This window comes from Sceloporus occidentalis, unplaced genomic scaffold (assembly GCF_023333645.1).
Source record: "Sceloporus occidentalis isolate IW3139 unplaced genomic scaffold, rSceOcc1.0.p SCAF_34, whole genome shotgun sequence".
NCBI lineage: Eukaryota > Metazoa > Chordata > Lepidosauria > Squamata > Phrynosomatidae > Sceloporus > Sceloporus occidentalis.
The window spans coordinates 4,491,219-4,509,262 of record NW_028317014.1 but is presented as its reverse complement, the minus strand read 5'-3'; the positions used below and the strand labels follow the sequence as shown (position 1 = coordinate 4,509,262).

Genomic DNA, 18,044 nt, shown 5'->3' with positions numbered 1-18,044 from the left:
CTCCCGCTATAAACAAAAGTCAGCCTTCTCCTCCGCCGGCTCAACCGGTATAGCTGCCTGAACATGCCCGGCCGTGACGTACCGGCAACAGCTTCTCTTTTTCAAAACGTCTCCCAGTTGTGACAGGGCCAAACATGAACTAACCGTGGGAATTACCCGGGCACCTGGCCAAGGGGGAGCACGGGGGGATCCCCCAGACTGACTGGGCGGGGGCACATTATCTCCGGTCCGCACCCCATTCCGTAACATTACCGGGGAGCGCGCGGCGTGGGGCAGCAGGGAAAGCGTCCACTATTTCGGTGTATAGGGTTAATGTTTTGAGCGCCATATACAGGAAAGTTCCGAGCGCTTCCATGTGAAAGTGAAACTACTAAACACAAAACATAAACGGGGCAACAATAATAATACATAAAAAGCCATTTCGGTGCAAATTTTAAAAATGTATCACTGTAGCAACCCATGGGACATTACATAGTAACATAGTAACATAGTTCATAAGGTTGAAAAAAGACCAAAGTCCATCAAGTTCAACCTATATACATATTGTGTCCCTACTGTGTTGATCCAGAGGAAGGCAAAAAACCCTTATGAAGCAGATGCCAATTGCCCCATACCAGGGGGGAAATTCCTTCCCGACTCCAAATATGGCAATCAGAATAAATCCCTGGATCAACGTTCTGTCCCTATTAATCTAATATCCATAACTTGTAATATTATTGCTTTCAAGAAACACGTCCAGGCGCCTTTTGAACTCTTTTATTGAGTTTACCATCACCACTTCCTCTGGCAGAGAGTTCCATAATCTCACCGCTCTTACTGTAAAGAACCCCCGTCTGTGCTGGTGTAGAAACCTTCTTTCCTCCAGCCGTAGAGGATGTCCCCTTGTTATAGATACAGTCCTGGGTATAAATAGGTCCTGGGAGTGATCTCTGTACTGTCCCCTTATATATTTATACATAGTTATTAAGTCCCCCCTAAGCCGTCTTTTTTCCAAACTAAATAACCCCAATTCTGATAATCTTTCTGGGTACTGTAGTCCTCCCATTCCCCTTATTACTCTGGTTGCCCGTCTTTGAACCCTCTCCAGCTCCACTATATCTTTCTTGTACACTGGTGCCCAGTACTGTACACAGTATTCCATGTGTGGTCTGACTAGTGACTTGTACAGGGGTAGAATTATTTCCTTGTCGTGGGCATCTATGCCCCTTTTGATGCACCCCATGATTTTATTTGCCTTAGCAGCAGCTGCCTGACACTGGTCGCTACAGGTAAATTTACTGTTAACTAAAACTCCTAAGTCCTTTTCCATGTCAGTCGTCCCCAGTGTTTTCCCATTTAATACATATTCCCAGCCTGGATTTTTCTTCCCCATGTGCATAACCTTACATTTATCTGTGTTGAACCTCATCTGCCACATCCCAGCCCAAGCCTCCAACCTATGCAGATCCATTTGTAATCGTGCGCTGTCCTCTATTGTGTTAACCACGTTACAGAGCTTAGTATCGTCTGCAAAGATTGATACTTTACTATACAATCCCTCTACAAGGTCATTAATAAATATATTAAAAAGAATAGGACTCAAAACTGACCCCTGTGGTACCCCACTAGCAACAGTCACCCACTCAGAGTATGTACCATTAATAACCACCCTCTGTTTCCTATCACTGAGCCAGTTACTTACCCACATACACACATTCTCCCCCAGCCCAAGCATTCTCATTTTATGTACGAGCCTTTTATGTGGCACCGTATCAAATGCTTTGGAAAAATCAAGATATACGACATCCAGCGATTCACCCCGATCCAGTCTTGAGCTCACCTCCTCATAAAAGCTGATCAGGTTAGTTTGACAGGACCGATCCCTTGTAAACCCATGCTGATATGGAGTCATACACTTATTTTCATTGAGATACTCCAAAATAGCATCTCTTAGGAAACCCTCAAACAGTTTACACACAACAGAAGTTAAACTAACAGGCCTATAATTCCCCGGGTCACTTTTTGTCCCCTTTTTGAATATTGGCACAACATTTGCTATGCGCCAGTCCTGGGGAACAGATCCTGTCACTATAGAGTCCTTGAATATTAGAAATAGGGGTCTGTCTATTACATTACTTAACTCCCTTAGAACGCGGGGGTGAATGCCATCTGGACCTGGTGATTTGTCTATTTTGATTTTTTTTAGGCAGCACTGCACTTCTTCCTGCGTTAGACAGGCGACATGTACTGGGGCAGTTATCTCATCCTGCTGTATATTACCTGGCATTTCATTTTCCTCTGTGAATGCGGTCTTATCGCTATAGCAACCTACAGAATGGTCCATGGGTTGCTATGGCGGTAAAACCCACTTAGAACCATAGAATTTGACTGCAGATAAGAACCATTCCTACTGTCTAGTCTGCCCCTTTTCCATGATGTGTCCATGATGGACCCAGACCTTAACCCTTTCTTTACTGAGGGTATTTTGTATTTTTATGTTACGTTTCTTTAACTCACAATTTTCACAAAAAAATTCACAAATTTCCTTTGATACAATTTTTAAATTATAGTCCAAATAATTTTTTTTAATTTTTAATATATTAAAAAAATGAAAATAGTTGGAAAATGTTTTTAATATTTTCCTATGATAATTGGACCCAAACCAGTTCAGTTGACTGAAATATCGTAAAATATATTATTGTAAATGTCTCCATTTAAAAAATACTCCGCGTGTAGAGGTTTTTTTGAAGTTATGGGGCACAAAATGGTACATGCTCATTCCCTTTTCCAACTTTTATTTTGAGAGGCCCATGTCCATACCTGGGAACTTCTGGTCTCCGGCTACCCGGAGACTTCCCTTGCGGGACGCGGCCAGGACTGCACACGGACGTCAGCAGTCAGTCCCATGGGAGGTCCCGCTGATGTTGGGGGCGTTCCCACTGACGGCAGCAGGAAACACCCCCTTTTAAAAGGAAAATGGGTGTGGAGCAGGGCGTGTGAAGACCCCGTTCCGCGACCGAGAGGATTCGGGTCTTGAACGGGAGGATTCGGGTCTTGAATTAGCCAAAGCATAATTAAGCTCACCCGCCACATCAAGGCATACTCTCAATAGGGTGAGAACCTACTCTCACCTCCTACATAGTGTGCACTCAAAGCAGTTTATACTGCTACCAAAACCTTATTAATGTGTTGGGGAGGTACAATTAAACCTCCTCCTAATTAACCCCTGGACAGCAAGCTGCAACCAGACTGATGAGGAGCCAACAATTTCACATATGTGCAAGCAGGGAAAAGAAAAAATGTTGGAGCGCCAAGCTAGTCTCAGGCTCAAATAATCATACCTGGGAACTCTCTGGGTTTGACCTGGAGACTGCCGGGTGAGTGCTGCTTCTCCGGGTCAAGACCCAAATCCTCAGGGTCGCGGGAGCGGGGTTTTGACACGCCCCTCTCCACGCCCATTTTTTCCTTCAAATGGGGGTTTTTACCGCTCCCATCAGCGGGACCGCCCACCAACATCATGTCATGGTAAGGCCATCTTCAAATGGAACCAGGTTATTAATCCCCCCTCTTATCCCGCCTGAGCGGGTGTAAACACAACGCCTGAGACTTTGATTTATTTATAAAAAACCCTCAAATTTGCCCATACTTAGCTATCAAACTAAGAATCTTTGGAACAATAACTTGAGGGTATGATACGTAAAACAAAACATCATCTGCTAAAGCGTACACTTTTACTGGTTTGGGGCCTATTTGAATTCTGTCAGCATATAGTGTTGGAGTGTCAGGGGAGAGCCTAGTGTTAGCGGGGCCTAGGAGAGGAGCAGCGGGAGAATAGTGTGTACATAGGGGTATAGTGTTACAGTGAGTGAGTGTTAGACCATGTTTGTGTGTTAGCATGTGTGACAGAACCCTCCATCACTGGGGCCCCTGGCTCTCCCTTGCACTCATAAGTTGTGCTTATGGCAGGATCGTAAGGTGGGTTGATGGGTGGAACATGGGTAGAGCAATATGCAGGACAACAGACATGGAACATGGGGCAGGCTGACGGGGGAAGAATTGTGGCCCAGTTTTTAAGCCTTTACTGGGCCCCATAATTTCTGATGGTGTCCCTGCCTCCAGGTCTTAGGCAGCCCCTAAAGTTTCTTGTGTACTGGTAGTTGATTGAGGCTGGCATTAATGGCATCTGATGCTAATTATCTACTGCCACATGTAACCTGTTTGTTATAACATGTATTGTGGGTCAATATTGGCAAAATAGTGTAATTATATTTTCATATAAACAAAATTTACTTAAAGTACATAAAATGTCCTACAAAAAGAACTAGAATCTTTGTACAGCTAATCTACAATGTATGTGTTTTTTTGTATTCCCGGACACTTATGTATATAATCCTTTTCGATGTCGATCTCGGCAAAATGCTTTGTTATCGTTGTAGAAAATAAAAAAACAGATACACTAATACGTGGATCCTTAAAAAAAATATGTGTCATGCTTCAGCTCGGAAATCCCCATGACCAGCCCTCGATTACTCATATATTACATAGACCATGGTACGCTGATAGGATGCAATCTTTTATCTTTTGTTTGCACAGCAAAAGAAATGTAGAAATATGGTAATGTAAATAAAATATTTGAGGCATCAAATGGCATTTTTTTGGGAAAAGCAAAGCAGTCCATTTGCGGGGCTCGTGGAAAACTATTCTAATGTAAAAAAAAAATAAAAAAAGCATGGTGCTTACAGTATTATAAACAAATATATAGTGCTTACAGTATTATAAACAAATATATAGGGCTCAGGTAGTGCTTACAGTCTTATAAACAAAAACTAATACCATAAAGCTAGACCAATGGTAGCAAATCCAACCAGACAGAGAACCTATAAAACTTTCATACATATAAGAAGGGGTGCACACAATGTTACAATAAATTGAAAACCATTACTAACTAGGAAATAGATAATACAGCATAAATGACAAATTTTAATCAAGAATACATTCATATATGCAGTTTATAGATACATAATGGCCTTCAATAAAGCTAAATGTGTATGTATATAGTATGGATGTATAGTATGTATATTTTATTTACTGAGCACTAATAGATTTACTTTAGAGTCAGGAGAGGGCTGGCACCTTTTGGCCACGGGGCAGGTAAAGCCCTTGGCCCCTTGCCTCCTCACCCTGGCACACCTATTTACACACACTTCCATAAACTTACACACTCATGCTAACACATACATGCGTACATTAACACACACATACTCAGTCTCAAAATAACACACGCTCTTACGCACACACATGCTAACATGTACATTTATACACTCACTCATTTTTAATTACATGACCCTACGGAATTCCACCACCGCAAGTCCTTTTAGAAGAATTTTGGACCGGCCGGGGGCAATTGTGCACCTCCCAGCCTACTCTTGTTTACAGTTTACAGTATAAAAACACAGATGCCTCATTAATGGTGTCCACAAGAGGCTTTAAATTGTTTAAGAGTCTCATTTGGGTGAAAATGCATTGCAGTCTCACTGATTTAGCTCCTTGGTAAGCAATATCGCCATGAAAAATTACACAGGACTCGTTGGGATACTTTGACATAGTGGCGGGCTGAGCAATATATGGCCATAAATCCAAATCTTGTTATTTTCATGAGGAACAAGCTGTTTTAAAGAAATTTTCCCTTTAAAATGTTTTCTGGATTTTTACATAATCATTTAGCTATTAACAGCTGTTTTAACATAAGAACAGTTGTTGATGTGTGAATAACAGCCAGATATTTTTACTTGAAAACTGAACTGAACAATTTCTAATTAATGACATAACTGCAAACAGCAATTATATATATATATATATACTGTATGTGTATATATATATATATATATATATATAAATATATATATACATTTCAACAAAATAATTTCAAGCAAAATCCACTATTGTAACAGTTAAGTATGTAACTGGGTTCTCTGTCTAAAATCAACTGATGACACTACGTTTGGGCAATCTAGTATTTAGATGGCCAGTGTTCATGAATTATTCTTTAAAAGGTTGTCAGTCAGTCTCGTTTGATGTCCACAACACCAGGATGGGGCTCGGTCACATGCCTCACTCTCAGGGCCGGCCCGACAATGGAGCCAAGTGGGGCAACCACTCCAGGCGGCACTTTTGAAGGGGCGGCACTTTGCCGCCCCAAGCCCTTTTTTTTTTTTTTTTTTTTTTTTTTTTTAAAAAGCGAAAGAGAGAAAGGGGCGCCGAGTGGTTTTCGCTTACCAAGCTGTCAGTACCCGCTCGGCGCCCCTCTCTCTCTCCTCTGCGGCGAGTCTCCCTGTTCGGTCTCGGTGCCGGCTTGTAATGCTGAGCGCCGGAAGATTTCCTCATAGCTGGCACCGAGACCGAACAGGGAGACTCGCCGCAGGACTGCTGAAAGGTAAGTACAAGGGGGGGGGGGGGGAGGAAGGGTAGATAGGGGGGGGGGCAGCATTTTAAAAATTCGACCCAGGCGGCATTTTGCCTTGGGCTGGCCCTGCTCACTCTGATGCAAGACCAGAATAAGATCCTCTGGGGCCCCTTAGCTTGATCATGGATCCAGACACGCAAACTTGGTAACGCAGTGTGACTATTGCTAGGATGGCAAAGATGGCCTAGCAGACGTATTATCCACTAAATAAGCCTCATCTTGATTGGTCAGTTTCATAAATATATAATAATATAATCCGAAATATGGAGTGTGCTACTTGGAAACTTTCAGCCTCTGTTCCATTTTCAACCAGGTAGAAAAGAATCTGCACATATCGAACCTGGGTCGACTTTGAGTTCCGGCTTCATAATACATCAAGCCTCTCATAGCTGATTCTGTTTATGATGATGGTGAAGTGTTTTCAGATCACAGCAGACCAATCTGACATTGCCCCATTTTCCCTTTGTTGAGTCACAAACCAGCTGCAAATCATGCAAATCATGAATGATCTCTTACCTTTTAGCATCAGTCATGTGTCACCATGTATTTGCACTAAAGGTTATTCCAATACATTTGTGGGAGCTATTCTTTGCGATTAATGATTTACAGTTTGCTACTTTACCACAAAGCAACGGAATAAAACATTTAAAGATCTTTTTGGAGGTTTGAACAACATCAATTTATGAATGCTTTTAAAGCGAAATAGGAAAATAGGCTCTTTAAAAATGAATGTAAATGTTAAGTGGATTATTTTTCCATATCTTTGACATTTTACCAAAGTTATTTACATAATAAATAGCAAAAGCTGAGAATAGCATTTATTCGGTGGAAATGTTTCATATCTGGGAAATCTGAAACTATACTACTGCTACATAAAAAATATATTCTAAATAATATCCGGAAGTCTTTATGGACGGGAGGGGTGGTAATGGGCAGCTGTAAACATGCAGTGAAATTCTACGGGCGCCAATAAAACAAAGCTGTCTTCTTGGGACTGGAATACAGAAGGAAATATTACTGTTATTTGCTTAAGGTCACTCTTTACAAGCATACTCTTTAGAATTTTCCTAAACAAAGCCTCTGAAAAAAATGTGTGATGTAATTAGCCATGCATTGTGCGTTTCATCATTGTGTACCTCTCATCATAAGGGAGAACCAACGTGGTGGAATTATATCCTGTTTCTTTTGATAAACCTTTTGATGAACAGCTGCTAACCCTCAAAAATCAACATTCTATATTGCAATTATTCCTGAAATAAATAAAGGAAATGGAACTGTGTCTTATGCTGGTATGCAGAAGTTTGAAGATCAGGGCAGCCACTCTTTGAAATGGTGACCGCGACCTGAACTATGATTATGTGAACAAAGCAACAATAAATAGTTTTCTTTAGCAGTTTTGAAAGATGGACTTATAGTAGCATATGGAGGCGTTTGCATTAAACTCTCCAATGGCGTATATAAGGGTGTTTTTTATGTCATTCAGCGGAAAGGCAGATATTTAGGGTAATTGTTAGTTACAGGCAGGCCAGACTGGGGATTTAACTCGGTCCTGGCCCTTTAAGGCATATGGAAGAATAAATGACGTACACATACCTGGGCACTTTCCAGGTTTTGCCGGGGTCGACACATGAATCCTCCGGGTCGTGGGAGTGGGGCCTTGGCACGCCCCACTCCACACTCATTTCTCCTTTAAAAGGGGGTGTTTCCTGCCCCCCGACGTCTGCGAGACCTGCATCATACCAAACAGCCTGCTTACTACCAGCTCAAGCCAAGCTTTAAACCACCCCTCTGTTCATTTCATTTATACATCCTCTTTTTCATGCTGAAACCACTTATTACTGAAACCTAATTACTGCTACAAAAAAGCTACTACTCCCTCTTTTTACCCCTCCTTTTGTTTCAATTGCCCGTACTATTCCTTTATACGAGAGAGAACCTCATAAGCCCACCATTCCTGCCAGGAACTTTGTGTAAAAGAACCATAAGGCTAGAAAGCAAGCTTAGGGGCAGGGTTCTCATCTCCTGATGTGTCTGTGTGTATTAATGTATTAATGTATTTGTTATGTGTGTTAGCTGCCCCATTTAAATTGGACAGCTCTGTGTAATATGTTGGTGCTTAGTAAATAAATAGTAATAATAATAATTGACTAGAGCATGTGAATAAGTCTCACATTCTAACTCCAATAACTAAACAATATCTGATCTGATGTGTATTCAATAAAATACTCTGGAGTCTATTCCAAATACACTCTATATGCATTTAACATGAAACCGGGTGGAGTGCTCTTTTGAAAATCGCATACAAGTCCGCCAATGAATGAGCAGACCAGTTAAACCTATATAAACCTCCTGGTGCTTGGAGGCATACAATTATTCAACATAACTGATAGAATACAAAAATGATAATTTCTCATTAACATGGAAACATTTCCAAAATCTTTCATAAGATTATTATGAGCATGCAATTAAACATTATGCTTTGAGGGGGGTTTCTGCTAAGGGGAAAGGACAACTTCACCGCATCAAAGGGACGATGGATGGGACCATGTACTGTCAAATCTTGGGTGAGAACCTCCTTCCCTCAGCCAGGGCATTGAAAATGGGTCGTGGATGGGTATTCCAGCATGAGGATGACCCAAACACACAGCCAAGGAAACAAAGGAGTGGCTCAAGAAGAAGCACATTAAGGTCCTTGAGTAGCCTTGCCAGTCTCCAGCCCTTAATCCCATAGATGATCTGTGGAGGGAGCTGAAAGTTTCAGTCAGCCTCAAAACCTTAATGACTTGGAGAGGATCTGCAAAGAGGAGTGGGACAAATCCCCTCCTGAGATGTGTGCAAACCCGTGTCCAACTACAAGAAACGTCTGACCTCTGTGATTGTCAACAAGCTAGTATTAAGTCATGTGTTGCAAAGGGGTCAAATACTTATTTCACTGAGTAAAATGCCAATCAATTTATAGATTTTTTGAAATGCTTTATCCTAGTTTTTTTTTTTGTTATTCTGCCTCTTACTGTTCAAATAAACCTACCATTAAAATCATAGACTGATCATGTCTTTGTCAGTGGGCAAACGTACAAAATCAGCAGGGAATCAAATCATTTTTTCCTTCACTGTAATTCTTCTTCTCTAGAGGCAGTGTAATGGTCAATAAAAAAATTAGAGCAACTTTATCCAGTATTTTAGATTTCATGAGGCTTTAATGTGAACATTCAAAAAAAGACAGTATTTTACTAGTCTTGATGGTCAAGTTGGCTCTTTGTGGAATTTAACCACCAATTAAAAAATACAATATATATTAGATGTGACACTGGCAAAATTGATTTATTAATAATCAAGAAATGCTTCTTACAATCAGAGTAAAATATGAAGAAGAGAAAGCATACGTTTAAAAACACAAAGTTACAAAAAGATGTGTACATTTCTGTATTGCACATTACATATGTGTATAGAATATTTTTACTTTATGAATAAATCAGAATAAAGTTAAACTTTGGTTGAAGTTTCTGCAATTCATAAAAAAACATTAACATTAGTTTTAATTTATGCCCTCCATTTTTTAGGGCATTGGCTTGGCTTGGAGCAAAAAAAATCACTTTTAAAAAATATATATTACTATAATGAAGTCTTTGTTAGATTGTATAGATATATACCATATATATATATACACATAGACTATATGGACAAAAGTATTGGGACACACCTCTCAATTATTGAATTCAGGTGTTTCAATCAGACCCATTGCAACAGATGTATAAAATCAGGCAGTCTACATTTACAAACATTTGTGACAAAAATGGGTTGTCGCAAAAAGACAGTTCGTGAAGATTCATCCCTGCTAGATAGTCCACGGTCAACTGTAAGTGGTGTTATTGGAAAGTGGAAGCCTTCAGGAACAGCAGCAACTCGGCCACGAAGCAGAAGACCTCATAAAGTCACATTTGTCTATGTAGTATACACCTCCCTACATGGGGCATTAAGAATTAGTTTGCCATTTTTTTTAATGAAAATTTTACCTACCATGTTTGTATTTATATGTGAATATATTTGACCTTTTTTCCCTCTTAATTGTTACAAGTAAAACATGCAACATGGCCCTCTGAAAAATAATAAAATAATAAAAAAGACCAAAAATAAGTATGTACTGGTATGTCAATATATGTTTCATTCCACTATAACAGCATGACAACTTAGTTCTTGCTAATTTATAACTATGATACTCACTAACAACACTGGGAGGGCTACAGGTGCTCAGTTTCCCCCCCATACTACCTGAGGAACATGGTGAAAATGGAAGACAAACTGAGTGGTATGGAAGCAAAAACAAAACTATAGCAAATATGAAGGTTAGGATAGGATACGATATAACAAAGCATGGGGAACTAAAGGCTTGACAGAGAACATAAGGGCAGATGAGACATGAAGGTGGATGAAGTAAGAATGGTAATTTGGTGTTGGGGCGCTGCTTCTGTTCTACACTGAGATACAGAGACATACAAAGGCTTTCACACACACAGACACATTATTATTTTTTATGTAGCACCATCATATTCCACAGTGGTGTACAATGAATAAACAAGAAATGCATAAAATAATATGACTAACAGAAACAAGAAGTGCAGTAAGCACAACCTCATGCATTCCTTCAGAGGAATTCCCATCGTGCAGACGTGCCGGCAGCGGAGGCTGTTTATGCTCACATCACCGCAGCCGGTGAACGTCTGCGCGATGTACGTTAACAATCTTCCTTGCCGGCACTTCCCACGGCGGAAGTGCCGGCACCGGAAGTTGAATACGCGTACTGCGTAGATGTCCCCCGCCGGCCCTGCAAGACCCCGGGCAGTCTGCACTGGTAAGTCTACGGGGGGGCACATCTTGGGGGCAGAACAGAGTGGCAGCATATCTCGGGGGGGCACATCTTGGGGGCAGAGTGGCAGCATATCTGGGGGGGCAGAGTGGCAGCATATCTGTTCCACTGAGTGTTTTTTTTACTTAGAAAATGTTTTCTTTACAAAAGCACCTAACTTTTAGGGTGCGGACTATAATCGTTATCCAGTCTCCATACTTACTGTCACTCTTCTGAAATGTTACCCTCTTTATAAATAAATTGTAACAATCACAATCTTGTAATTATGTACTTCTTATACCCTTTTATTTCTCTGCAATTGATGTAATTATGCTTGAGCTATATTGCTTTGTATACCTAAAGACTTTAATACACTTTATGTAACACAAACATAATGCCAAATAAAAGAATGACTTTCAAATATCACTTAACACGGTCCATAGACATTGTGGCATCTTCAAATACAATATACATATACCTGTGACAAAATACATAAATCCAAATTACACAATGCATTCTTTTATTCCAAAACTTACATAAATTTCAGCCTGTTTCTTGACATTTTTAACCTACTTTAACCTTTTTCATATACCTCTTTAACAACCAACATTATAGGAATAAACAGTATTAGCCAAAGGGTGTGTTTCTTGATCAGGGTCTCAACAGAAACTAATTTACTTAAGGGAGATATTTGATAAACTAATCTGTGCTGATATTCATAGTATAAAAAGGTAGTATAGGGCCCCACTAAGGATTAATGTACCAAAAATGTATACTTTGAAAGTATTTACCATTTATTGCTGGCATTCTTCAATTATGGAGTTAGAAAATCCGGAGAGTTCTTAGGTATCGGTATTAGTGACGCCCATGTGCAGTGTTTCTTCTGTGTCTCACATAAATTACACACATATATACTAACACACTACCTTGTTCCAACACCATACTGTAACAGACACACACGCTCACTCTATTGCCATATGCTTATGAATACATACACACGCATATCCTTTCGCCCCTCCCTTCAGATTTCTCTTCCTCTCTTCCAGGGTCCACTAACCCTAGGCTCACCCCCGACACTATACTCTGAGTCACACACTCACGCCATACGTTCACAAACATGTTAATGCAATATTTTTACACTAACACACATTTGAACACATATATACACATAAACTCACTCTTTATCTCACCCTCTCTCTCTCTCTCTCTCTCTCTCTCTCTCTCACACACTCCCCATCTCTGTTCTCATTCTCTTCCCCTCCCCTCTCTCATCTAGAGAGTCCAGCTCTCCCTTCTACCTTGTGTACAGAGTTTTTATCTTTAGTACAGCTTGCAATCTGTGTGTGAACTGCCATTACTAGCATTTGGGCACCTGCTGCGCCCGCCTTAGCAATGCCCCTAGCTACTTACACATGTTCAGTAGTTCTCCAGTTCAGTTCTGAGCTTCTATGAAATCACTTGAAGTGACAGTAGCCAATAACATGTATGCTATCTGAACACTGCTGTCTTTCTGAGATTAGCTGCAGCTTCAATAATTTCCGTGGGATCTCTACTCAACACGTGCGAGAACTTCACACTAATACTTCTATTGGTTTCAGTAGAGGAAGCATGCATGCTTCAATTAGCATGCAGTAAAATACTTTGCAAAATGGGCTCCCAACATACATAATGAAGACTATAAAATATTTTCTTTTAATCGCTGTTCAATTAACTGCCCTTAAATAGTGTCAATGGCGTGCTGTATGTAGATCTATCTTTAAGTTCCCATGCCTTCTAAAGCAACATGAATATAAGTATTATATTAAATATATTATACATTCTAGACATTTGGTAGAAAATAAACTATTTCATTTAACAAAATATCGAGGAAAATGTATCTCTATTAACTCAAACTCTGATGGTACCACCGGGACTGCAGGACTGTATCTATTAAAGCATATGTGCATATAGTTTTTCTGCAGATTTTTGTGTGTGGCTGAACAAAGTTTCTCGTACAACTCATTGAATCATAAGAATAAAATGGGAACAAAATATATTTTACCATTAAATGTTCATTAAATGTTTGGAAATATACAATCTAAACTGTTCAGAATGCACATAAACAGCATGTTTTACACCTCAAAATATTTAAAAAATGATTTTACAAAAAACAAAGACTAATACAACAACGACATTAAACCACATTTGCCATCTATCTAAAAAGTTCCTATTTTTTATTAGTGGTAAACTAAAATTCATGATTTTAAACTAAAATAATTTTATTTACAAATGTAGGAATAATCCAATTTACATACATATGATTAAGTAAATCTTAGGCTCTGTGATGGATAAATGAAATGCCACTCAACTTATTTTACAAATATATATTACATTACAATGTTTGTCTAATGCTATGAAAATTGCATGTCCTTCAAGTAAGATTGTTCATTACAGTGTCAATGAAGTATGATTAATACCCCAAATATTGAAGCAAAAAGTGCAATATATCATATTCCAGTACTATTAAAAATGTGAAATTGCTTTTTTTGCATCTCTAAACATTTTGATATTGCTTGATTTTCTTCTACCTGTTGAGCTATAACCATCTCTAAATACATTATGAAGACATTGATAACAATATATATCATCTACGATATCAAGAAGTAGGAGTAAGTGTTTAGACCAATCCATCCATCCAAGTCACAGTTTGTATGCTTTCTTTTCAAAAAGTTAACCTTTACAAAGATCAGCATCATGCCACATATATTGAATACCGCTAAAGATTGATAGCCACCATATTTTATACTTAAATGCTACATTTGTTAATCTACACAGTTATGAGAGCAAAATGAAACAATGACAATTAATAGCAAGTCAACTCTCGATTATTTTCCTTTATCCAATGCAGGCTTGAACGTGGTCACCAGTTAAACAGCATATTTTGTCCAAGGGTCATAAAGTAAATCTGACTGCAGCCACCAGTTTGTATCGAAGCGAAAAACACCTGGAAAGAAAACTTTAAATGAATATTCTCAACATATAGAAGAAGATCACACATAAATACACCTTGTACAACAATATAAGTTGCCATTTAAAAGCCTCAAGAAAACGGCATTGAACAATGTTTTTTAAAGCAAAAACATTCACAGTGAGAGTCTCCCATATAGGAAGAATAAACATTGGTGTCTAAACATAGAAAATCAACTATTTCTTATAGTTTCAGTTATTTGCAAATATGAAATAGAATCAAGAAGATGAACACAATTTTGGTTTGATTTTCCATTTTAAGTTGAAACTTAAGCTTGTTTTGTTCATTATAACCATTGCTAGATAGCAATATCTAGCATGTTAGATCATATCTAGAAATGTTTAACACTTAGTTATTTTAATAATAAAATAAATGCTAACTGTGGAGTCTAGGCATGCATAAAACATGATAAAACACATTAATCAGTAATATGGCTGGTTAGTGGAATCTTTATTCTGTGTAGGTAGCTAGAATAATTACTGCAGTAACTTCACTGACACTGTACAATCTCAACCCATTTTAGAGCCGGAAGTTTAAAAAAAACAAGAATGATTTAGGAAAAAATGATACTATTCTTAAAAAGCAATTTATTTTTGCAACTGCTGCTTCCACTTTTATATGTGATTTTGATGAACATGTCCCAGAAAATGAAAATCCCAAGGCAGAAGTTCCTATAGTCCGTGCCTGTATGCTGTCCAGTTTACTGGAAATAGTTATCTTTCAGAGGCAATTCTACTAACATGCCATTAGACGGGACAATTACAAAGTGGCAGTATCGCTCATTTTTCAGCAGGGACATTGGTTATCATATTTGTTCCCAAGCCCTTTGTGTGCTTTCTGGGGCGTAAAGAGAACACTAAGCGAATCATTTTTATTAGAGCAGCCAGTTATAGACACTGAAATCACGATTCCTGCAGGATTTGGCGGTATAAAAGTCATGCTACTGTTAACACAGTTTAAAAGACTGTGAAAGAATCTTCTTTAATAGTATAACTATTAGAGATGTCTTAACTCCATTTGTCACATGGCTATTATTGCATTTATTTAGAGAAAGCTATGTTTCTCTTGATGGCCACAGATCTTTTGTCTTTTCTCACTAGTACTTGCTTTATTTAACTATATCGCTAAGTCTGATATATTGACACATACGTCCCTTTTTATCTGACAACTTGACAGCCAGTCAGTGAGTACTACCCTCTAAATCTAAATAATAATATAACACTTCGGTCCTTTCTTGCCTTTTGAGTTGGTGCTCACCATCATAAATGGAACATCCAGGATCTTACAATAAGTTGACCTGAAAGCAGTTTTTGGTTTCAGGGCATTACTCTTAGAAATGACATAATTCCTCTATAAAAGTACCACTCTATGGTAATGATTGTAAAGCCGCTTAATACTTGGCTTCCATGTATGGTTCCTGAGACCCATATATATATATATACGTATATATATATATATATATATATATATATATATATATATATATATATACATATATATAAATAAATACCAATATCATAAAATATGTTCCAGTTTGTATAAGTAGAAGAAAAAAACATGTTTTATAAGAATACTTGAATCCAAAATATATATTCAAAAAGTTTCTTTACATTATGTATTATTTCAAGTTTCCTTGACCGTCCTCTTAGTGCAAATGATCTTCTTCAAACAGGAAATACTGTCGTAGCTTTTACTCATAAGACAATTAAAACTAAGTTTACCGCAGTACATTCTTTCATTATTAGAACATAGCGTGTATTTTCCTAAATATATTTCTTGCACTTTACCTTGTCATTTCTTTCACACAGAAACTTTAATTTCTGTGCTTTCTTGTGCATGAAAACACCTTCTAGAGTTCCAGTGTCCCCTGACCGCAGCTCGATTGCCTTCTCTCCCCAGCCCATTACTTGATTAGACGGAAGATATGCTGAAAAACATGACAATTTCAAATTAGACTTTAAACGGGTAAATCACATACCCCAATGGTTTCAAAAGAAATCTGCAATCCCTTTAAGTCATTAAAGTAATCTTGCTACATATTCCTACCACACATATAGTAGAAGAACCGTCAGGGGGTCATGCCAAATGTCACTTTGAGACACCCCCAGGATGCAAGAACAGGCAGGGCTCAGTGTGCAGTCAACTGAATGCTTTGGGGAGCGTGGCCAACATATACAACAGCTGAGTGAAATGAGGCATGGGAACCCTGTATGACATACGCAAAACTGCACCTGATGCCCCGTCCGGGCTAGATTCCAGCATTGTTGTGTTGCTATGAACACAATCAATCTTAAAAAAGATATTTAAACTCCTGTAACTGTAATGGGAATTACTACTTCCTGCGTAAACAGGATGTTGATGCTTTTATGTGTATCATTCATGAAAGGGTCTCTGCGAGGAATACAGACCACAGCAAAGTTAACATGATAGACCTCTATTTAATGTTAAAATTAAAATTGATTCAGCTACATTTTAATGTTTAAATGAACAACTAATAGATCATCCTATCCCAAATGCATACAGAGATTAGAAAATGGTCTAGGAATTCAAAATACAATAACCCTTAAGGTCCTAGCCCTGTTTGCCATAATCCCCTATAACTAGGACCAAACTGCATTTTGAAGCCATCTTCTGTAACCATCTTTTCAAAATCTGTGGTTTCCTTTTGACTCCAGGAAAAAAAATACAAGAAGAATATATATATATATACGCACACACAAAGTACTGAATTTTGAGTGGATTTGCCTCAACCCAGTACTGCGTTGATACCTACGAACAAACAAGATGCCATTTTAAGAGCTTTCTTTGTAAGAGATCTAGAAACGGAAGGGACTATTACCTTAATGACATTCTTCCACTAGATAAGCTTTTGGATCACCTGCATTGAGATGAGATTTTAGATCACCTGCATTGGGTGGCGAGGAGTAACTGTTGGTCTTTAATATCCCACTGCCAATGCAACTCTAATGTATGTGATGTTATATCAACATTTAAGTTGTATTCACTTTTCACATTTAGATCATAACAATGCAAAAAAAGATTCTTCCATCAGAATACAAAACTAGCTTATGAAGAAAACAAATCAACATCCCAGATATTATTTAAATTTGTTAATACTTTCCTGTAAATTGATTGAGCTAAGTGAGGACTTCGAATGCATACGAGATTATAGCTGGATAGGAGCAGTGATAAAAGACCAGATCTATGTTTAACCCCCAGCAGACATGACAGGGGAAAAATACAATTAAAAAACAAATGGAATCAAATTGCAGCATTAAGGCTCAGAGAGATTAAGGTATTGATTAACACTATACAGCGTCTCCAAGGGCAGAGTCAAGTATTGACTAACTAAACAGTTTCTCTCTTCCTTTACAGAAGTTTTGATAACACGGCTTTCGGATTTACTGAAGTGAAAAAGTTATGGTGGATTATATCCTTTCCACTTTGCTGGTTAGTTACAAAGAACATGTTTTACACAGAAAATAAAACTATAATGAGCCATCTCTGATTGGCCAGAGCCGTCGCGTATAAATAGTGACATATGTTCTTAAAGATGTTCATCCTTGGTTCACTGAACCAAGCTGAGATGCAGTGGACAAAGTGAAAAAGCTTGCCAATGAAAGTGGAAATTGTGCACAAACATGAATTAATGAGATAACACAGGGTTTTGTAAAGTGAATTTTCTAATTTTTATGACTGTCTCTTACTTAAGACGGTGAAATTGGTTTCCAACCCCAATTTTATCCCTGATC

The 18,044-nt window shown here is 38.5% G+C and overlaps 1 protein-coding gene across 1 annotated transcript in view; it reads right to left on the bottom strand.

The window, feature by feature from the left end:
* Positions 1-14,184: 14,184 nt before the first annotated feature.
* LOC149298168 (mitogen-activated protein kinase kinase kinase kinase 4-like) overlaps positions 14,185-18,044 on the bottom strand; it is a 79,234-nt gene continuing 75,374 nt past the window's right edge. The window contains exons 33-34 of the mRNA XM_089487645.1: positions 16,080-16,219; positions 14,185-14,268 (exon numbers count right to left, since the gene is read on the bottom strand). Of these exons, the coding sequence (XP_089343771.1) occupies positions 14,185-14,268; positions 16,080-16,219 (224 nt within the window). The remainder of the gene's footprint in view (positions 14,269-16,079; positions 16,220-18,044) is intronic.